The sequence below is a fragment of the Synchiropus splendidus genome, chromosome 3, assembly GCF_027744825.2.
Source record: "Synchiropus splendidus isolate RoL2022-P1 chromosome 3, RoL_Sspl_1.0, whole genome shotgun sequence".
NCBI classification, from domain to species: domain Eukaryota; kingdom Metazoa; phylum Chordata; class Actinopteri; order Syngnathiformes; family Callionymidae; genus Synchiropus; species Synchiropus splendidus.
Window position 1 is genome coordinate 15,046,466 of NC_071336.1, and position 21,748 is coordinate 15,068,213.

Below are 21,748 nucleotides of genomic sequence, written 5' to 3' on the forward strand. Positions count from 1 at the left end.
TCCACAGGCTGCAGGGTGTGTCTTTATGCAGCACCTGCAACCATCTGAGTTACGATCAGTTTACATCTGAACTCCTGTATTTCCCATCAGGTTGCCAGTCTTGATCATCCCCCCCAACAATTCACACCTGATGTCCTTTATCAAATCCATCAACAGTTTTTGTTGGTACTTGCATTTTTCTCTGACATTCTTCAGCCAACATGTCCCTTCTGTTGTCTCTGAAAGTTGAAAATATGATTTAAAATAATCTAAATTGATAGGAAGGAATTCATTTTGGATTTTATTTTCCATATGGCTCGACTCCTCACTTGGACAAAAAGTCAAACACATTTTTTAAATTAACATAACTTTATTTGGAGCTCGGGTAATTCGGGCTAACATTAAAATAATGAATTAAAACAAAAATAAAAGTTCTGGCACGTTTCCCTTCTGCTGAGGTCATGTAAAATGGATAAAATTATTCCTGTCAAATCATTTTAAGTTGCAGTTAAAATCTAAATCTAATTACAGTCTTATTTCTTTTGTGTGTTTCATTTTTAAGTTCATACCTCCATTTCCTGTTGTATATGATCGTCTTGCTCTCTTTTCTCCCGAGACTGTAATGAGATTATAGTGGATCTTCTCTCTTACAAAATACCAAGACTTCAATTAAATCCTTCTCTCCACCCCTTGAACCATCGTCTGCATCCCCCCCTGCAGTCGTCCATCACTCCTGTGCAGACTAGAGCTCAGGCTTGAGCGCGTCATGGCCGCAGCAGGTGCACCTGTCTGCAGGTCCATGCGGCTTCTGTGGGTGTGGACAAGGGTGCTGCTGCTCATCACGGGTGAGTCTTGCATTTTAACAAACTTTCATTTCTTCTTCATGCCTCACGCTAACAATGTTGTGACAGGGCGACTTAACCGGTCAGTGGGCATCTCTGTGATTGTGCTATTTGTGGTGCGGTTGTTCGTGTGATCTCCTCAGGGTCATCTGGGTTAGTCTGCTACTCTGTGGTGGAGTCACTGGATTTAGGCTGCCTCCTGCGGTGGGATTGTCCACACGCCACTCCTAATACCACCTATACCGTGCAGACGAAGACACAGGGGTAATCCATCTGTGTGTGCGTGTGTGTTCATGCTTCCTCTGTCTCACACGAATCCAGACACTTGCTGAGAGCCAAACTTTCAGTTTTTAATAAATGCAGTTAGGCCATCTGTTTATCTGGATTTTTTCAGAGTACAAAACATTCTACTGATCTGTGATTCCTATCATTTACAAAGTGACTCCATTATTTGTATAAAAAATAGAGGTAGCTCTCTTGACCAGAATAGTGTACATATGAACTGTGTTTTCAACGTCACTGAGCTTAAAAGTCATAGCAGTGAATACTGAAAGTCAAAATGTTTGTTTTCCCAGACTAGATCAACACCACTATCATTTCAGATTCAGGAGTAAAAATTGTATATATATATTTATTTTTCACATATTAAAATGGCACAAAAAATCATGTCACTAGTAATTTGAGCAAAAGTCACGTTACTCAAAGTGAACATTACTCAAAATGATGCATTGACTAGAGGGGAAAAAAACTGAGGTGTGAAATGGAAAATACATTACATTAAGAGACATTTTCAAGACCAAGAACTATCATAAAAAATGGATAGATTGATTAAAACAAGATTATAAGAACTACACTAAAATAAATATTAAACAGAAATTATTATATATTATATATATATATATATATATAACTGTCATTGTCGGGGTCGCAGGGAGCCGTGGCACGACGTGCCCTGGTGTGCGTGGATCGCCTCCCGCAGCTGTGACGTCACTCAGGCGTTTGTCAACTTGGAGCTGTACAATATGATCCGCCTGGGAGTCCACATCAGCCCCACCGACACGGTCTGGATCAAACCTCGGAAGTTCGACTACAGCGACTTCAGTCAGTGTTGTCTGAACACGAATCAGTTTGGCTATTGTTTTTAATCCTCCTCTCCTCCTAGGCTTCAGTCCGCCGTCTGTCTCGCTCTCTCTGAAGGAGGACCGGCTGCTGGTGGAGGTGCAATTCCCCTGCGCCGCCAGCAGGAGGTGCTCTCAGACAGACTGCTGTCGGATCACACAGCTGATCGACCCCTGGACCACGGTGACGGTGTACAACAACCTCAACCTCTCAGAGTCTCAGGTCCTTCACCCATATCTGCGTCAGATGACACGTCAGTCATGTACAATAAGTTAAACTCCCTCTTGTTCGACCGTTGTGGATCTGACAGAGCCGCACAGTCTGGTCACAGGAGGTTCGTTCCCACATCGAGTTTGCTGGTCTGAGTCCAGGACAGAACTACTGTGCCGTGGCCAACTTCTCCTTCCCAACCTTCGCCATGGCAGCGTCTCCCAGATCTGCTCCCGAGTGTGTGCAGACCACCTCCAAAGTGGGTGAGTAGTGGTCATTCAGCTCAGTCACGGTTTGGCCTGAGGTTTTTAGATGGGGGGCCAGATTTGATGAATTGTCCCCACATAACATGAAAACATAACGTGTGTGTGTGTGCGGTCGTGAGCAGGGCTGATCCCTGCCTTGGTTCTGGGCGCTGGGATCTGTTCAGTGGTCTTCGGTCCTCTTGTCACCATGTTCCCTTATAAGCCCAGACGAAGCACTCTCTCCGAACCTCAGCCCAAGACCCAGGTAGGAGCACCTTTACAGCAGACTGTGCTGAAGTCAATTCCACCTACGTGTTCCCATCCTATATAGGCTGCCGACCCCATCCCCACGCCTGCTCTGGGTCCCGTCGATCTCACTGACGTCCACCTTGAGTTCACGGATGACTTGACCTCCACACAGCAGGACCCTACCATACAGCTGAAGGACGTCCTCCTCAGGTCTCAGCAGGACCCGACTTACTGGCACAGGTGAGCTACAGGACAACTGACGCCCATGAGCTCAGCACTAACAACGGATCCATAAACTTTTATATGCCATAGACTGCAGGCGAATCCTAGTATTGCAGTCATATGAGTCAAGACAATTTATTTATTTAAGAAGTCGGGAATGGACCAAAAGGTAAATATTCCAGTACTGGGGTCTAACCGTAAAGGGACAGATCCTCATGTGCCACTTTTCCTAAAGTGAAGACAGGAAACCACTCTGCAGTCGAGTCAAGTCTCCATTAAATGCTGCTTGAGATCTTCTGAAGGAGTCAGTTGCTGTGCCTCTGTGGACATCATCTGCTTGGCTTCCTCTGGAGCCTCCTCCAGGCCTTGAGAAGACAAAGGACAAGATCTCAGGACTCAAGGCTGAGTGGAGTGGTCTCCACAGGGTGAAAACCCGACAGATAGCCCCCAGTGCTCAGTGTTTGTTAACAGAGAGTGTCATCTACTGGGCTCTGATTGTAAATAACAGCGAGATGTTTTTGACCAGTGATTGTTTAAGATTAGATTGTATCAAATAATGATCTGTAATACACCCACAATAGACAAAACTGATCACAAGCACAACTAGCGTGATGAGTAAGCATCTCATGGCCTCCAGTTGACCCTGGATCACTGGGCTCCCTCACATCACGCTGTGATGGAAATGAGTCAGAAGGAATTTGGAACGTGTGAGACTCACCAATGATGGATAAAAAGTTCATCTGCCGGGTCCTGTGCTGGTGGGTTCAGATTCTCCTGTGTGGTTTCCGAGGTCCAGTGCCGCTGGCCCGGTCGCTGCAACACCATGAATGCAGAAAAAACCTCTGACCCCCCACATGCTGCTGACAGCTGCTTCTTTCCAAAGTGATAACACCACAGCATCTCCTCATCTGTGACTCACACTTGCTACTCTGGAGGTTTGCTGCCTCTGGGCCGTGACCGGAACCTCCTACGGACTCCTGCAGGCAGGAACATCTCGTCATTGTTGCTGGTGTTGCATTCTTTACGCAACATTGGGGAGCCTTGCTTGTTTCCTTAACCATCTTTTCCAGAGACCAATGGGGGTCATCCAGAGCTCTGCTGAATCGGTCCAGTGGTGCTGTATTGGGGAGCAGATGGCCACAATGTGGAGGTGGTCAGAGCACCTGAGGCTTGATGCTGTTTACCTGTTCATGTCCCATGTAAGATCAAGCCAAAGTGTCTTAGGCATTAAATTCAGAAGGTGAGAAACGGTCATTTTCTTGCCTTCTGAAGGTTTCAAGGTGGACTGTCATGGTTTATACCACATGCTGCCTGCACCTAGCATGTCCATTATCAATGGCCTGTGATCCACTGCAACAGATGAAGGTTTTAAAATGATGAAGTTTAAATCAATATATCATTTGTTTTATATCAAACATGGTAATTTGATTAAAAACTTTGTTTGCTGTTTTCTCCTTTTTTTTAAACATGCACCGTCTATGAATGTCATATTTGAAAATGTATTGTGAACATTGATTCATTTCATCGGAATTATAGATAGATAAGGAAACTTTTTTTTTTTTTATCCTGGTGGATGCTACGCGAGGAAAACGTGCAACTAATGATGTAAAGCAGCAACAAGCCTGGGTCAAATGTGAAGCATTTGTACAAGAAAAGCCCCTGAAATGTTTAAAGGGATTTGTCCTGTTGCTTCTTTGAGGTGTGTTGGGAGTATAGCAGCTTAAAGTAAGGACATTTAGTTGACATTATAATGCTTTTTAGCAATAAATGTATTCTTCTTGAAATCAAGAATCAGCCTGTCATTTTCCGCTTATGGATTTGGGGAAACTTCTAGATCACTTTCAGGGTTATTTGGAGCTAGCAGACATGTCATCCTGTCATTTGCAGTTGATGTTGTGAATGGGCACAACCCACATTGTTCAATGTTTCAGTGCCACCATTTGAAATGGAAACCAGCACAAGCAGTATATTGACAAACAGTCCTCTCCTATTTCAGTGGTCATGGTGGGCTGTTCAGATTTGTTTTCCTGAGGATGTATAAAGCACACATCTCCATGTATTTGTGGGGAAACTCTTAGTCACCAGATCCATGACTCACCACCTCTCTTCCTCAGGACTCAGCGTAAAAACCAAACAAACATGGGCAGAGATGCTCAATGAAGGAACGTCTCCGGTGCCATCAACAACACGGCACTGTTTTGGAGCCGAAAAGATAAATGTGGCTTCAACTCCTTGGTGTATCAACAGTCTTTTATTTGGCCAAACATCTCATTCATTCAATAATTAGTTTACATGATATATATATATACACGCGCAAACAATGACCTGGCGTCCTTGTTTCGCTGACTTGCAGTAAAGATTGGCAGTGCACTCTTGGCCGAATTTAACAGTGTCGTCAAGTCTCCGTCGTCCAACACACACGAGGCCGTCGGCTCTCAGCCTTCGTCCAGAAGTACTCCGTGTCCCCCAAACCCGTCTCGGCCTTGTCTCAGCAGTTCCACGGGTCTGCTCATCTGCGCCAATACTGCGGAGAGACGGAGCAGATTTCAACGTCATCTTAACAAAGGAACATGACCAGAGACGCAAAATAATTCAAGCTTTGGTCATTTAAGGAGCTTTCATTCCATCCTCACTTTACATTTTAACAGAAATCAAAGTGTACACTCAGGTCTTCAGATTGAAATAAAAATATATGGCAATAAATGTGTTTACATGAAGATTTCTCGACATCACTTCACTGCACAGATAACAGTGTGACTTCACAAATCGCAAATCAGGTGAATATAGGGATTTAATGTGATTGACACATTTTTAACAAGTATAATCACAGTTTTCATCAGAGTTATACACTGAATAAACAGGGATTTCAAATAATTCTCTAATGCTCTGAGTCAGAAATCAAGCACAGTCCTGAAGGCTTGAGCCCATTCATTATTAGAACACCTTGAAGTAAACTGTGTTGACTCAACAGATAGAAAAATATAAAGATATAAATACATAGAAATAAATATAAAAGTAATCTACGATATTTAAACTCAGCTCCTCCGTGAATATCTCCATTTTGGCGTTTGAATCTCCAGTTCTACTGAGACTGTGCATATTTCATCAACTACTTTTTCATCACTCGCCCACAATGCAGAAGTGCTTATTTACCTGAGCAAACTTGTGTATCTGCTCGACCACGGCTGCAAACAAAGCACCGACGCTCTCATCGATCAGCCCCTGCATGTAGTGGACCGCCTCCTCATCAGAAAGGTCCAATCTGAACTTGTCCTGAACCTGGGATTGGCGTGATCAACAATCAGATTTCCTATGTTTTATGTATAACCTCGGTAACGGCTATAAGCCAATCTGCGTACCTTCTTCACCGTCTTGTCGGGCTCCAGAGCAATGTCAGGGATGTTGGCGTCCACCATGAGAGAGAATAAATTCAAGATCAAGTTGGAGTACCTGATGGATCAGAGACAAGAGGGTTGCTGGTTGGTCTTAGTTTGAGCTGCTCTCTCTAATAACTAGACCAACTAGTGGGATGCCACACATCTCCAACAAACATCTCATTTCCACCCAATATTACTGCCCTACACGTATTTCATCTATAATAATTCATGTTAATAATATTCAGAGTGCCATGATTTCCATCAGACCCCAGGATTTAGAACGTCAAAATGTCAGTTTTCTGCTTATTTTATCCAGAGTTAGTCACATGACCGAATGAGCCCAATGAAAATCAGTGGGGGGAAGCTGCAGGTTTGTAAACCCAAACACACCAACAGAACCACTCCACTCCAGGTGGACTGTGTGGCTGAAGAACTGTTATGAGCAGATGCAATTTGGAAATTAGATGTGGACCACTATCAGCTAAGAGGAAGTGTTTTGTTTAAGAGGTTAAATAATAGTACTTACACAGTAGTAGAGTATTTGTGAACGTGTGTGGTCTCACCTGCGGAGGTGCAGGAAGGCAGTGTAGCACTGTTTCCTGAACTCCTGGTACTGCTCGCTCTGCATACCCCCCATGCCCTCCACCATTTCCTTGCTCAGCTTCATGGGAGGCGGCAGGGGCTTCGGGTCCCGACCCAGAATATATCCAAAGTCGATGTGGAAGAGTTTACCTGGAAACAAGATGATTTTGATTCGAAATTAGAAACTAATATTCACATTTTCAGGTGCACTTTGTCTCACCAGTCTTGGTCAGCAGGAGGTTGTCGAGATGTCGGTCTCCCACACCCAGGATGTAAGTAATGACACAGTAGCCCGCTACAGAGAGGGAGGGTCAATAGATCTCAGCGTCAGCACGGGTGTACAGGTAAGGAGCGTAAAAGGGTCCACATAAAACAGTACTGGCCAACAAACAGCTTCACTGGTTGCTTGTGATGCAGCAGTGCACCTGCCAGACTCACCGCAGCTCTTGACGTAAGTGTCCATCACCTCGGAGCTGATGCCATATGGACCTTTTTCACTCGGAGCATGTTTCCGGAAAAAGCTCTGAGAAGTAGGGATTAGTTTTAAAAGACAATTCAATCTCGCTGATGTGTTTTAGCTCAGCTGACCTGGATGTTCCCTTCAGTCGCCAGAACTTCAGCAACGGGTACAGACTGCACAAACTGCATGAAACCTGCAACATGTTTCCAGTTATAATTCTGTGAATTCCAATCTTTAACTGAGGAACTGAATTCGCAGTACCATGCCTGGTGCTTGTGGCCAACACTTTGTACGGCATCAGTTTTAAGTCCAGGTTCTCCTTCCTAAGTAGCTAAATAGACACACACAAGAGGATGTTAATTATTTTGCCACTTTCTCCTCCCAGTAGATCAATTCCATCTTCAATCAACTTCAGCGTCCTACTTTGTCCATGAGTGAGATGATCTGCAGGATGAGCTGGTCTTGTCTCAGGTCATCTCCGTGCTTGAATATGACCGGGTACATGGCTCCGTCCTCGGCTTTGAAGAACAGTTTAGCTGGCATCAGCGCGCTCTGTAAACACATGGTCACTTTCACAAAAGAAATTCCCACATGAACCTTCATGTTGACATATGGAATCTGGAGACCATGTAATGTCTCTAGATGGAGCCCAATGAACATTTATCCAAGTCTGAAGCTACCTTGAAGAGCGTTGCGGTGTCCGGGACGATGCCTCTGATGCGGATCTGAGGCTCCAGCGGGAAAGGAATCGGTTCGATTTCAGAAAGGTTCACCTTCTCATTATCAGCCAGAAGAGCCTGGAGCCGCTCTGTCTGGAATAGCAATAATATTTGTCTTAAATAAAAAGTAAATCTAAAGAATTCCACCTCCAATCGCATCATCTGATACCTTTTTCTTGCGATTTCCGCTCTCACGCTGCACAGCCTTCATGAGCTGCACCAGTCTGTTCACGAACGTCTGCTGTGCAGCCAACAGTGAGCGCATCACCCTCACACTCTTATCGCCCTGAGAACCATGAACAGCGGGTGAGAAACACAAATGTGTGCTCGTGATGTCCTGAGAGTGGACGTCCTGACCTTGAGCAAAGCCTGGCTGAACCTCCTCATCACATTCAGGTACATCTCATGTGTCTTGGGGTCTCTTTGCTGCGTGTCCTGATCCTCGCACTCCACAATCACGTACCTGTTGATGATCCACGGTGTGAGACTGTGATACTCTCAGAAACAATCCTGTTTGACTCACCAGTACAGGTAGTTGGCAAGCGTTGAGTTCTTGCAAGCTCGCGAGATGAGAAAGTTACACAAGTCCTGCTGCATGAAGAGAAGAAAGACTTCAATTTCTACAACACATTCTGTCTGTCTTCACCACTTGTCCAAACCATCTGAGTCTGGCCTCCCAAACTCGGCCTCCAAACGTGTCCGTCCCTCTAAAACACTGATGTCTGACCTTCTCCTTCTACGTCACTCCCAATGAACACCTGACTATCTCCAACTCTGACTCCTCAAGCTGCCTTTCCTGTTTAACCACAGGGTGGATGCATGTTTGGACCTTTACCTCCACGTTCTCACTGTCTGCTCCATCTTTGCTTTTCGGTGGAGCAGCGGTTGCCGCAGAAGAGGCGGATAAAATCTGTGAGCTACAAGCAGAGAAAAAACAACTTTAATTGACGACATCATTAGGCATGGGATGAGTCAGCAGTCCGCAGAGCTGCAGGGGTCTGCGAGTATCAAATGTTCTAGCCACATGTGGGTTAGGAGTTATTTGAGGGAATCATAACAAACAAAAGACTTCATGAATCTTCCTGAAATAATATTCAAACTACGCAGCATTTCTAGGTTAAATTTAGAACCGTGTGGTCAGAAAACAGGAGAAAATATACAAATCACTGGTGGTAGAAGAAATGTGATGGCACGAGAAGCGCCACAGCTCATTAGTGCTTCTGGTAGCGTCAACTTATTTCATGATTCGCCACTCGAGGAGCTCGAAAAACCGCTGACCTGTCCAGCGCAGAGTCATCTGAAAGTCCCTGGCCTTCTTTCTTGCTGCCCGGCTCCACGTCACTCTGGAGATCGCTGAAGTTATGACACTCGTACTTGAGCGCCTGCACCAGCTGGAGGAGATACATCAGCAGGTCCTGCAAGAGAGGAGACGGGCATTGATGTCAATCGTTTAAAAGTTTAAAAAATTTGATGAAAAATGAATGACAGCTCATAAGGCCCTCGGTTGTATTCAAATAACAGCGGAATTACAATAAATGAACAAATATTTCTTTTTCAATAACAGATCCAGTACATTTCCACAACAGAAACGGGGAAAAAAGCTATGACTTTGCTGCAAACTAACTTGCCACATGACCCACCTCGTCGTCAGCCTGCTGCAGCCGTGTTACGGCATAGCGTCTGACTGTGGGGTTGGTGAACTGGGAGGAGAGCAGCTCCAGAGAGTCCTCCACGTCCATGGGCCTCCACTTGCCCAGCAGCTCAAGAGCTTGCTTGGCCTCCTGGGGAAGATCCCAGTTGACACACTTGAGGAACTTTGTCAGCGCCTGCAAGATGACAGGCTATTAGCAAGGGCCAATGGGATGAGAGAAATGTTTAGAGCGGCATATTTGTGTTTAATGGACACCAAGGAGGAGACATTTTTCTGAGTCAGTCAGCGCATGTACCTTTTCCTGTGTTGTGAGGTAATACCTAAATTTCCACACAAGGTCCTGTTCCTCAGAGGTCAGCTGCTTGGTTGGAGGGTAGCTCACTATGATCTGAGTGCGAAAAAAAAATGGTATTAACGTTAATATCACACGCCAAAACAACATCAGGCAAGCCAACTATATTTATACATTAATTTTTCCTTCCCACTGCTTGTACTACTGGTCCCATAATGCACTGCCACAGTTAACAAACACTCAAGTATTGGCTAGCATTATAACAGACAAAGGTTCAAATCGCATCTGTATTCATGAGTAAACACTGTCGGTGTGATGTGAGAATCCCATCCTTGCTCTGCAGTTTTCCATCAGATGGGCATGTCTAAAGAATGAAGGCTCCCCGAGATTACCACAATTGTCATAGCTAACCTTGGTGTTGGCTATATTTTTCTTTATCCTGAGTTCAGTTCTGTCATTTACACCAACCAGAACAAGTGACTCACATTTAGCTGATCGCGTGTGGCGGCGTTGGGCTTCAAGTCATGATCTGACGGGCCACTCCGAAGGCTACGAGCCAGTTTGTGATGTTTGCTCTCAACCAGGTTCTCCTGTTAGAGAAGACATCAATATCATCGAGTCATCACAATGTTGCCTCTACTTGTCACACTCTTCTCACCATCCCCATCTGCGGATCAGGAACCTTGACTATGTCACAGCTGGTGAGGATGGATGAAGACTCGTCTCCATCCTGGGGAGGAGAGGAATTTTCACATTACTAAAGAGTGGAGCAAACATCACAACTTACAATGAAACATTAAAAAAATACCTTCTCATAATAAACAATGCTGTACTCCTTGTCATTTGTTTTGACACGAGGAAACTCCACCATCAGGTACATGAAGTTAGAGCTGCGCTTCTCGCTCTACAGACACAAAAAAAGGTTGAGGAATGAGGTCAGTTTCTAGCATATTATCCAATTACCTACTAACATGGAGTTGATTGTATTTTGTAAAAATAGACAACAGCATTATCCAAACAAACAGTAAAAAAAAGTTTATCATTCTGAGTCAAGAATATGGACTCAACATTGACTGCTCAATACAAGCAGAGTTGCCATGACATTATGGAAGAATCTAGTGCCACTTCAGTTAGTGACAGTTAGCGAAAGGGATTTGCTCATAGATCAGCGCTAAACATCTGACTTTTTGCGCCTCATTGAAACATGCATCCTGCTTTGTGTTGTATTATATTGCTCCCTTGCAGGAGGATCAAATGAGATTTAGATCTCGTCTTAAGATGTCCAAAAACGTGTTCCAGCTGAGTTTATCAGCCTTTTGTGTGAGCTCACCTCATTAATCATCTCAATCTCTCTGAAGGTCAGACGGTCCAGCCAGTCGACCTTCACCATGTGACCCTGCCGATGGGCCTTTGTCAGCTGGACGGAGAAAAAGAGAGCGAGGGAAACACCATCAGAGTTATGGCTGCGCATTGTGCTGCCTGGTGGGTCATGCAACCTAAGCACTATTTCTGCTGCAGAAATCTTTCTTGCAGGAGCCAGCACACACTTTCAGACATTATGAAAACACAATTTTCTCAGAATGTTTCAGCCTTTGATTGCATTTCTGTGAGTAAATGATCCAGTCCATGCATCAAAAAAAATGCCAAAAATGTGCCCATCGAGCCATCAACATGTACATTTAAAATGGAAACAGTGATTTCAAAGTTCCTAAAATAAAGCAACCTGAATAGAACGACACAAGCACATCAGAGTTTTGTGACTTTGAGGCAGTTGGACCTGTCCTGATGTCCAGTTAGAAAACAATCAAATGATCAACTCAATTGAAAACACACTTCGGCCAAGCCTTCCTTTGCACACAGCCACAAAAATCTAGAGCTAACTTCCTCCCTCTACTCACGTCACTGAGTACCTCCAGGTCAGGGCGCTGGAACAATATAGAGGTGTTTAATTCAACCAGCCTATAAATATAACTGACTCTATTCTGCTCACCATTCATCCTTCCCCGTTCATCATGACTGCGACTTCTCATAGGTCTGCATGCATGACATACCTTCGCCAGTCTTCCCATTTGGTCCTCAGTCAGACTGCTGCTTGTGCGTCCTGGGGTTGTTGTTGGTTCACCCCCATCTCCCTCCACCCCGGGCCAAACCTTCAGGTCATGCATGCCTTGTCTGAACATACTACAAAAACATATGGAAATTAATTATTTAGACTGACTCCAGCAAACATTGTCACGCGTTTTAAGGAACCAGGTCTCACCCATATTTGCCAAAAAGCGTGACGGTGGTTCCCCCGACAGGGACAGCTTTACCCGGTCCGTAGATGTCCCACACTGTGAGAGCAACCTGGGCACTCTGGGGAAGATCTGGATACTTGACGGGCAGCCTCAACCACTCATTCCAGCTTTGCATGAAAGTGAAAACAAATTAGTGAAATTGTTTGGAAGACTTTTTTTTCTTTTTTAATATTGACCACAGTGGTGTGTCTACAGTGTTCACCACATGCTGGCAACAAGCTGTTGAAAAAAACAATAACCCATCAAACATTTACCTAAGACCCAGTCAACTTCTAGAATGACAGTCATTTTGAATGAACCAGATAGACACATAAATCATATGCATAAAGAATCGTGGAACTCACTTCCAACGTGTGCTGAAGGCTTTATACGAGGTACGAACTGGAAGAGCAAGAGGTTTTCCTTCAGCAAACACCTGACAGGTGACGTAGAGGTCCGAGCAGTTCTCTTGGTAGAGTCCTGAGAAGCGGAGCATGGGGTCTTCCAGCAAAGCTTTGTAGCTCTTCTGCTCCCGCTTCCCTTCCAAACTCCCTCTGAGGACAAAAAGACAAATGGAGAAAGTGAGAAGAGTTCTGTAACAGTTGTTTTTCAAAAGAGGTGCATGTAAACCAGGGGATGGTGTAAAACTTCACTTTAAACAAAACCAGAAGTCTGTTACTTCTTTGCCTTTTGCAGACTAGCTGAAGAGGTCAGTGGCAACCATGCATGCTGCGTGCAGTACGTTTCCACTGTCTTACAACTCACAACTCATACAACTGCAAAGAGTTCAGAATTAAATCCTGCAGGGTATTTCTGGTGATGTGACAACTATTCTGCTGGTTTTAATCCGGAGCATTTCCTCTCTCATTTTATTACAACATTCTGTGGCATTGTTAGGAATCCAGACAATGGCAAGTTGACCAAAGATAAGTGACAGAATTAACTTATTTAGGGGAATTCTTGCGTCCACATGATCATCATAGATAACTGTTTGTTCTAATGTGAGGCCCACAAGATAATTGAAAACACACATCTTCCCATTTACTCATACTTATTAGTCATGGGTTGACCAATGGAGAACAGCATCGCTGAAATAAATGCTTAAAAACATCAGACTATACAAGTTCAAATGCATAGATGCACCCTTCTTTCACAAATCAGACATTATCTGAACAATGTCAAAGTTGCTTATATCTGGGATCAAAATAAACAGAATCTTATCTTAATACATTGGGCAATTGAAAGACCTAAGACACTTACATTTGTAATAAACTGTAAACAACAGGGTAAAAATTTTTTAAATAAATCACGTTTACAACACTTAACCAGCTGAATCTTGTGGATTCAAAATAAAATTTGGATTAGGAATTATAATTGTGCTTTATGTTTAAGTGCGATGAATGCTTTCTTGCATTTAACAGGAAGATTAAGTGTCATTACTAGCTAATAAACATCAGCTACTGGCCTGTTGAAATGCGATTCGTGGTGAACGTGATGCTCACGAGTTAAACAAAGCCCGCATCCATTCAGTCACAAGGTTTAGTCCAGTATTCGATGTGACCGAAAATAACCCTCTGAGTGAAGGACTTACATCTTAAGTTGAACATTGATGTCCAAATCACAGCTGTAGACATAGTTAAACTTGTCAGTTTCCATCTTCCGCCGGGTGCACACTTGCTTCCAGACGCTGCCGACCTCAACATGAAATCCCAGACGGTTCAGTAATACTTAGTGAGCGGTTGTGTTTGCGACCAGGCCTCGTAGCGGTGCCGTACAAACTCTCCGACTAAGATACCTGGACCCCGCGGGACGAGGAACAGTCTCACCACACACAAGATTTAAAAAAATAAATAACTGAGCGCTATACATGAGCCGAATACATTATTTCAGCGGCTGTCGCCGGACATGATTGTGTGTTTTTGGTGGCTGCAAAATAACACTGCCGAAGCCAAGATCTGTTTACAGGCCAAACCTGTAGATCATCGACATTGCTAGTGCACGGAAAGAGTGGTGTCGATCGATGTATCGAGGATTGACTGATTCAACCTGGTGAACGAAAGGCGGAAGCAGGAAATGGGCGGGGGTTGCATGAGAACGGGAAACTGAACGTTGCTTTTAAAGCCGAGGACATCGAAATGAGTTCAAACTGCCCTGCGATATTGTCATTGTCGATGCGACATTTATCCCAATCATTCTGCTGTTTAACTTTTGGAAAATGCTCCTTTTAGTGCAAGCTTCTTTTGCCTTTAATTTCTGTGGCGCATGAGCTGTTGAATAAACACGGCTTGTCTTGTGCGCATTCAAATGGCACATAAAGGTCGAACTAGTTCTTCAGGGCATCAAATATGTATCGTTTGTGTATTCTGTTTTGATGGGATAGTCTCAGTTTTTTTCCACACAGACCTTATCCACCTTCAGTATTTCGGGTTGCTACAGTTTTGTTCCAACAGTCTCAGACCTCCTGACTGAGGAGACCCAGTTTAAGCCACAGCAAAAGTGATGAAACGCAAAAAGAAAGTCACGTGAATCCAGCCTCATTCACACGTAGTTTAAATAATAGCTTCCCATTTCTTAAATCTTTTACTGTTAGAAAATGTGTGAAATCTCACAAGTGTAGCCAAAAAGTTAGAATAGACATGTTTGCTCAAGTACACAACTAGTTTGTAAATTGATTCAAAAACAGGCTGATCTTAGCATTTAAGAGTCAACAAGAGGAAAGAAAACCAGTTTGGGTACTTTGCATGAACTTAGTTACTTGCTCATGTTTTTCCTCGCAAAATATGTCGACTTTTTGACCAGAAAACAACCCATAAAAGCATAACTAAAATAAAAAAAATTCTCTCCCAAAAATTTGCGTGTATCATACACAATGGGTACACAATTGTTAAATATATAAATGAACAGCTTTAAACATATTTGAACACAGTTGGCATTTTACAGAATTTTATTTACCAACTGGGTTATTTATTTAATTTGTTTTAATATTTTGGATATGCCTGATGCTTTGTCTTTTTAGTCTTTTAAATAGGTGGCAGTATCAATTTTACAATGTTCAATTCCAAATTGCTACACATTAAATTATTGGAATTGTATTATGTAAAAATATAATAATACATATTATATTAAATTATATGGACTTCTTAATGCGCCACATTAATTACATTAATAAATGTATCATTTAACTTGACACTGATGCATAGATTCTGAATGCTGGTGTTCTGCAAATTCCCACTATTGTCAAAGTGCAGTTTGTGCTTATCAGATAATGACTTGAAAACATATTTGATTATTAATTATGATCCACTTCACTTTAAAAGGATGAGAACTGAAAGTAAACACAGAAGATCATGAGGATGGCATGTTGCGGAGGAGAACGTGGAAACATCTGGACGTCCTGAAAGTCTGTCAGGTGTCGAGGAGTGGCAGATATGAGTCATTCGGATCCGAAGATTGGACAAGAATCCCTGAAGGAAACTCAATAACACTTTCCAATGAACGAAGGACAACAAACACATAAAAAAAAATGAGTCATGGGACCTCTGATGTATGACCTGGAAGAACAGTAGTGGATCTTTATGAGGTCAAACCATTTCCTTTTTTCCCCTAATGTCAAAAATGTGTTTACAACACTCGCCCCAGAGATCTCAAGCGTATGTCAATCTCATATCTCTATTTTGTATACCTATCTATCTGTCTGTCTGTCTGTCTGTCTGTCTGTCTGTCTATCTACATAAGAACCAACCTCCCCTTCACCTCACCTCTCTTGCCCCACTTAGTCACCGCATGGTTGTGCCATTCCTTCTCTCTCTTCTAACTTTCATGCCCATTGAAGCACATCGCAAAGATCTCTGCAGTTCCCTGAAGGTGCCACCACCTGGACGTCTCCACATCTTCACATTCATCCTGATACTGACCAGGAACGCCTGATGACCACACCTCCACCATGAGTCCTGAAGCTCGCTGTATATAAAAAGGGTCACACTGAGGAGCAACGCCAGTGAAAAGGAAGAATGGAGGTCAACAGGATGCTCGCTGCTGCAGTTCTTCTGTGGATTGGTGGGGGATCTGCCGCTCCCATGGAGTGTCACTTCAGCTCTAAAGGTGACATCATTGAGACATTGTATTTTAAAATGTGACCGTAATTTTCTTTTATTTCTTTCTTTTTACAGCTCCGTGTGTGTTTGAGGGGAGAAACTTTTCCATTGGGGACACTTGGATGGACAACACCTGCATGCAATGCACCTGTCTGCACCCTGTTGGTGTCGGCTGCTGTGAAACGTGAGTAGATGCATGCGCGATTGTTGTGCTCTCAATGAGTATTTGTCTGCAATAAAAGATGCGTTTTGCTGAAAAATGTGAAAGGACAATGCTGCGCTGTTTACAAAGGATGCTCAGAATATTCATTTTTTTGTATACAGGAAAATACACAATAATGGTTCCTTTCTATTAAAATTGGCTTTAAATATTTAGTTATAAATTCTCTGCATCAATGTTCTTGCTTCTCCTTCGTCCTAGGGTTCATCGGCCAGTTGACTTTCCCGCCTGGTGCGAGGTCCGAGTGGAACCGGTTACCTGTAAACTGACCCTGGTACAGAGAGCTGATCCCCGCCAACCGTGCAACCCTGGAGAGGGCATCAGGGACCCCAGCCATGGATCAGTGCAGCAGCAGAATCAGCTCCCAGGCTAATGTGCTGAGATAAAACCTGCACACTTCCTAGTCACTTACGCAAGTTTGATTCCATTTACATATGTTAAACCCAGCTGCAATAATTTATCTTAAAATACTCTGCATGTTTCATTACAGTTTGTCATGAATGTGAACAACAGCATACAGTATCACACAATCATTCATGTCCATTATAGAGTTTAATTTGTGGCTAAATCCTCAAAAATATATTTAGCTTTAAGACAGTTTCAATTGCAATTAGCTCACATGTAAATTCAGTGCGAACTAGGTAGGTTTTAGCCTTTATATAATCTGTTGCAAAGCACTACAATAACAAGATCTCAACCGTACAGTTTTCCATGAAAATTATTATTCTGTACATAAGTAGCCAGTAATTGGAAAACCTGTCTCCATGCAAACATCAACTTTCATGTGCATATTTCCTAAACCATTTTTCTGCTGTGATATTTTATACCTAAATGTGTATTATTCCGTGGTATTGTATTCTTACTTAAAAAATAATAAAAAATATATGTTCATTTCACATCATTTCTGTTTTACTTGGGTTCTTTGAAATAAAATGACATTTCATTGCAGTAACTGAAGTAAAACAAAAGTGTGTCATAAAAGTGTACCCTTAAATGGCGTATGATCATGGTAGAAAAATACAGAAACACACAACCACCAGAGTTGCTTATCACATGTCATTAACCTGCTGTGCACTTTAAAAACAAGGCATAAAAAGATGCATATTTCACACAGAAAAAAAATCACCACTGTAGGTTTGTTCTCCTAAAATTCTGCCCAGAGTCAAATGTTAATGCTGTTGGTGCCTGAGAACTGAGACACGTAGGATGCCAGGGCAGGGTTGGTGGGCAGCACTTTGATAGGTAGGTCCCAGCTGAAGGTGTCCACGTCCACTTGTTCAGCTCCGGTCCAAACGGTCACTTCAGACTGGTTTGGCTGGACTGTCGGCGGCTCCATCGGGTCCCGCGCTGTGACAAACTCAAAGTGCAGCCGCCACCTCAGGGTAACTGGTGAAGCACAAGCATCAAGATTAGTCTCTTCTCTCTGTGTGTGCTCACTCTAGTCTGAAAGCTCAAAATGTTTACCATGAGATTCCTTCTTTCTCTTTAGTAAATTGGTGAGCTGTTTAATACACTCACACATACATTTGTTGAAGAGTCAATAATAATACCACAACAATAATACAACTCTAGTGGCCTTAGTGTTTTCATGATAGGAACTATTAGTGCTGTGCTGTTTTATTGCCATTTATTAGATTGTTTCTAATAAATAGAAACAATGCCATGACAGTAAATCCGAGCACCTCGATAGATATGCAACCATAATATCATGTGTGATGACGTGCACAGTAACAGCAGGCATGAAAAGCATGTGGAACATTGGAGAAACAGTGGGCAACTGACCTATGTCTGTGCTGAAACCCGGGGTGACATTAAGAGGGATGGGGAGAGAGAAGTGGCTGGAGGCCGTGTGGAGACACGACTCGAGGTGACGTCCATGTCCGGTAACGCTGAGCGCCTGACCTGGCCGTCGCTGGTACTGCTCCTGGATCTCCTCCTCACTCTGGAGGCTCACTGAATACTGCGAACATCCATGTTTAGCTTTTGAAATGCTAGCACAAAATAAAATGTCCAAAAAGCGAGAAAGCTTATTTTAAAAAAAGCGATGAATATATCTGTGTCATGGGTTTTTATGCCCCGTGTAAAGTTTTACAGTAGCGTGTATGTAATGATTTGGATAAGCCAAGAGGTGGCGCCAGAGGGTCATTACTAAGACCTGAAAGCGGTACCTGCAAGCATGGAATGTCTCCCTCAGAGAAGTTGAAGGTGCCGATGATATCCTCCCCGAGTCTGTACACCGTCTTGAAGATACAGAGCTTAACCACTTTGCCTCGACCATTAGCGATGTTGAACATGTCTGGTGGACACAGAGATCACAGGTCAATGTCAGTCACAAATATTGCAGTGAAGGATAACCTTGTCTTCTAGCATTACAGTTAACATAGGGTTTTCTGACACGTTTCACAGGACGTTTAAGTGCTGAAGCATAGGATTCTATTGTGGCATGCGCACTGGCGGAGGCCACATTGGTAATGTTACACCTGACACACTTAAAGAGAATCTGGGCGTTTAACTTCCGTCCAACAAGTGCAACAACTTTTCGCCTTATAGACTGTGAAAGTGGATATTAATAGAGCATGTGACTGCAACTCACGGGGGCATCGTCTTGATGTGGTGACCATCAGCATGTCCAGAGCTCTATCCAGAGGTCGGGCGTCTCTACGACTAGCTTCCTCTTCTTCCAGAAATGGATTTGAAGGGGAGACCTCCTCATCTGGCGTAAATGGAGGTTCTGGCATGCCTGCGGAGTAATAAAGTATATCATCAGAGTCAGGAAACAATTCAGAATCAGTGAACTCCACAAAGCATTAGTATTTAAACACCGCAGACTCCTGGCTTATAAACCCTTGTAGAAGTTCTCTATATATTTTGAAGAGGCCAGTAAATGCTTCTCAAATTAAAGGTCATTTTCTCACACCTAGGATTTGGTCTCACTCACCGTGCAGGACCAGCACTCGGAACGGGACTCGGAGCAGTTTGATGGGAGAGTTGACTCTCTGACAGCCAATGGTCAGTTTGTAGACGTACTTGACCGCCTGACCCCGGAAGCTGGGAGGACCATCGACAGGCACAACTTCGCTGTACGAATCTGGAAGGATAAAATATATCAGCATACAATAGATATATATTTTTCATTTAAATTATAGCTGTTAACATAAACCCGTAATTCAGCCTAATAAATGAATGTGCTATTGTTTATGAAGAAGTTAATCATTAGTTCACAAACTGCTGATGGATAGATATGTGTGACGCTGCACGTCATGCAGGATTTGCAGGACTGTTCCTAAAATTAATACCTCTACCACATATACATATACACAAATGCACTACTTTGAGGAAGATAAATCACTTGGATTAGTGGAAATCTAATGTGATGAATTATGTGCCATGAGTGTGATTAACTCAAATGTTTTTTAATTGATTGACGGCACTTAAATCCCAAGCAGGGTATTCACAGCACCAAAAAAAACAGTTTGAAGATAAAAGTGTAAAAGATGTAAACTTACATGTTTTACTTTCTCCAGGATCCAGACACAGATCACAGAAAAGTATCTTCGGTGGGGTGTCCAGCACACATTGTCCTCTTTCTCCTGGTCAGAACAAACAACAAATTATTGACAAAAAGAAAAAAAAAACATTTTGTGGCTCTTTAACAAAATGTGGCATCTCTCTGAATAAGAACATTGAAAGGTGTATCCAACTGGCCATGAGTAATGGGTATAAAATAGTTTATGATCTACATTTCTAGGTATTTATAATGCATACCCAATACCAAAGCAATTAATAAATCTGAATCATAGTTCATAGTCATCATAGTATATTAACATTTGCAGGGAGATGCAGTTTCCCTCTGAGCTATTTGAAAATCTTTTTCATAACTGAATGAAAATTATCATCTAAAACAATTGTTTTGATACCTGCAACAAAGTAGGTGTTCTCATATATATATATATATATATATATATATATATTTATTTATTTATTTATTTATTTAAGAAAAATAACAGGTACAATGACGATCCCATTTCAACCGGTAAACAAACAAACCAGAGAATATTTTGGCTACTTCTGAAGTCTTTAATTGAATCTTCATCTCACTTGAAACGACCACAAAAATGGAAATAATAATCAAGTTATTTTTCTTCCCAGATGTATAGATTTGTCATTCAGGCTTGATTAGTTGTATTTGCTGACCTCTACTTGGGATAAGCACTGTGTCACTTTCAGCCTGGACGTCCTGCTTGTTGCCCTTGGTGGGTAGAGCCACTCTGCTCTCACTGGCGTGAAACTGGCAGTGGATCTGGGCGCTGGCCCACGCCAGCATCTCACTGTAGGTACAGACAGAGGGGCACATATCACTGTCACCGACCAGATTGAGGACACGTATAGAAGTGCAGTCATCATAACGGCAGCAGACTAGTGATGAATCGCCACTTCATTTTCGGGTGGATTATATCGGAACACTCATGTGAAATGCTCTTACCTGCTGGCGGAGGTGGAAAGATGCGACATGGGATTCCTGAACGTTATGAGACACTCCATGAGTTCCCCGGCCAGGAACACGGACCCTCGGGCCATGGAGGCCACCACCTCGATCATCTGTCCAACACAAGAGTGCACTTCTACATAAAACAATAGCTAAATGTCGACAAAATCACAGAAGCGTCACACACGAAGAACACCGTGATATGGCAACGCACTCCACTGCGGGCAATACACAGTATGCTAAACAACAATGCTAACAAAAACTGGTCAAGTACGTATTCCACACAAACCTTGAGACTGAACACCAAAGCACGCACTCCCTCTCCAAAGCAGCTTAAAAATACACACAGAGCATGATGATTTCATGTAGAACATGCATAGTTTGAGTGGCTAGTGTTCCATCTCGGGTAAACAAAAATGCGTATGTGGACAGACTCCGGGATCTGATGGACAACAAATCGCTAACCCTGAAATAGCAATAACCGAACACGATCTAATGTATGGAGAAATTAAGATAGTTGTCTGGTTACAACGGTTTTATATCAGGAGCTGACAGTGTACTATAAAACTAACTTGAGAATTTTTGACTGAACTTCTCCAAAGAAAGAATTGTATCTATGTTTTGTATGTTAGGGGCTTGTTTTTATCGGCCATTTTTAAGACTGCCCAATGACTGACGCGACCAGGGTGCGTTGTTGCTATAGAAACATGCGTACACACGCATTA

General features: G+C 43.0%; 4 protein-coding genes across 6 annotated transcripts; 2 read left to right on the forward strand and 2 right to left on the reverse strand.

The window, feature by feature from the left end:
* The first annotated feature begins 957 nt into the window (after positions 1-957).
* On the forward strand, positions 958-4,590 carry LOC128756117 (uncharacterized). 3 transcript variants are annotated; one of them, XM_053860340.1, is made up of 7 exons: positions 958-1,085; positions 1,753-1,922; positions 1,984-2,193; positions 2,261-2,413; positions 2,539-2,660; positions 2,727-2,884; positions 2,957-4,590. In XM_053860340.1, exons 2-7 carry the CDS (start codon positions 1,844-1,846, stop codon positions 2,988-2,990), a joined length of 756 nt encoding a protein of 251 aa, XP_053716315.1. In that variant the 5' UTR covers positions 958-1,085; positions 1,753-1,843; the 3' UTR covers positions 2,991-4,590. The 3 variants fall into 3 exon arrangements, with proteins under 3 accessions (XP_053716315.1, XP_053716316.1, XP_053716317.1); XM_053860341.1 differs by having other exon boundaries at positions 3,750-4,590; XM_053860342.1 differs by having other exon boundaries at positions 1,984-2,162; positions 2,251-2,413.
* Positions 4,591-5,105: 515 nt separating this feature from the next.
* pik3c3 (phosphatidylinositol 3-kinase, catalytic subunit type 3) lies at positions 5,106-14,182 on the reverse strand. Its single transcript, XM_053859274.1, has 25 exons — positions 13,815-14,182; positions 12,589-12,777; positions 12,208-12,351; positions 11,999-12,128; positions 11,278-11,364; positions 10,756-10,851; positions 10,606-10,677; positions 10,433-10,537; positions 9,951-10,043; positions 9,645-9,830; positions 9,283-9,419; positions 8,840-8,921; positions 8,528-8,595; positions 8,362-8,467; positions 8,174-8,290; positions 7,966-8,097; positions 7,709-7,837; positions 7,547-7,616; positions 7,414-7,478; positions 7,264-7,348; positions 7,046-7,120; positions 6,807-6,975; positions 6,226-6,316; positions 6,020-6,145; positions 5,106-5,390 (listed from the first exon to the last, which is right to left on the reverse strand). Exons 1-25 carry the CDS (start codon positions 13,877-13,879, stop codon positions 5,376-5,378), a joined length of 2,634 nt encoding a protein of 877 aa, XP_053715249.1. The 5' UTR covers positions 13,880-14,182; the 3' UTR covers positions 5,106-5,375.
* A 1,690-nt stretch (positions 14,183-15,872) lies between these two features.
* msmp1 (microseminoprotein, prostate associated 1) lies at positions 15,873-17,231 on the forward strand. The gene is made up of 3 exons (XM_053859887.1): positions 15,873-16,324; positions 16,393-16,501; positions 16,739-17,231. Exons 1-3 carry the CDS (start codon positions 16,234-16,236, stop codon positions 16,908-16,910), a joined length of 372 nt encoding a protein of 123 aa, XP_053715862.1. The 5' UTR covers positions 15,873-16,233; the 3' UTR covers positions 16,911-17,231.
* On the reverse strand, positions 16,368-21,648 carry rgp1 (GP1 homolog, RAB6A GEF complex partner 1). Its single transcript, XM_053859886.1, has 9 exons — positions 21,313-21,648; positions 21,021-21,136; positions 20,732-20,865; positions 20,044-20,127; positions 19,476-19,625; positions 19,131-19,277; positions 18,706-18,833; positions 18,320-18,497; positions 16,368-17,923 (listed from the first exon to the last, which is right to left on the reverse strand). The coding sequence occupies exons 2-9, from the start codon at positions 21,134-21,136 to the stop codon at positions 17,700-17,702; spliced, it is 1,161 nt and encodes a 386-aa protein (XP_053715861.1). The 5' UTR covers positions 21,313-21,648; the 3' UTR covers positions 16,368-17,699.
* Positions 21,649-21,748: the final 100 nt, after the last annotated feature.

What these genes read in the sequence shown, in the direction of transcription:
- pik3c3 (XM_053859274.1), bottom strand. Translation starts at nt 13,879, where the DNA reads ATGGAAACTGACAAGTTTAACTATGTCTACAGCTGTGATTTGGACATC. An exon ending in ACGCTTTTTGGCAAATATGG is followed by an intron (nt 12,129 to 12,207) that starts GTGAGACCTGGT and finishes ATGTTTTTGTAG; the next exon opens with TATGTTCAGACAAGGCATGC. An exon ending in TCAGCCAGGCTTTGCTCAAG is followed by an intron (nt 8,291 to 8,361) that starts GTCAGGACGTCC and finishes CATGGTTCTCAG; the next exon opens with GGCGATAAGAGTGTGAGGGT.
- msmp1 (XM_053859887.1), top strand. Translation starts at nt 16,234, where the DNA reads ATGGAGGTCAACAGGATGCTCGCTGCTGCAGTTCTTCTGTGGATTGGT. An exon ending in GTGTCACTTCAGCTCTAAAG is followed by an intron (nt 16,325 to 16,392) that starts GTGACATCATTG and finishes TTCTTTTTACAG; the next exon opens with CTCCGTGTGTGTTTGAGGGG. An exon ending in GGTGTCGGCTGCTGTGAAAC is followed by an intron (nt 16,502 to 16,738) that starts GTGAGTAGATGC and finishes CCTTCGTCCTAG; the next exon opens with GGTTCATCGGCCAGTTGACT.
- rgp1 (XM_053859886.1), bottom strand. Translation starts at nt 21,136, where the DNA reads ATGATCGAGGTGGTGGCCTCCATGGCCCGAGGGTCCGTGTTCCTGGCC. An exon ending in CACATCAAGACGATGCCCCC is followed by an intron (nt 18,834 to 19,130) that starts GTGAGTTGCAGT and finishes TGTGTCCACCAG; the next exon opens with ACATGTTCAACATCGCTAAT. An exon ending in GGGTTTCAGCACAGACATAG is followed by an intron (nt 17,924 to 18,319) that starts GTCAGTTGCCCA and finishes GTGCTTCACCAG; the next exon opens with TTACCCTGAGGTGGCGGCTG.
- LOC128756117 (XM_053860340.1), top strand. Translation starts at nt 1,844, where the DNA reads ATGATCCGCCTGGGAGTCCACATCAGCCCCACCGACACGGTCTGGATC. An exon ending in GCAGACCACCTCCAAAGTGG is followed by an intron (nt 2,414 to 2,538) that starts GTGAGTAGTGGT and finishes GGTCGTGAGCAG; the next exon opens with GGCTGATCCCTGCCTTGGTT. An exon ending in GACCCGACTTACTGGCACAG is followed by an intron (nt 2,885 to 2,956) that starts GTGAGCTACAGG and finishes TATATGCCATAG; the next exon opens with ACTGCAGGCGAATCCTAGTA.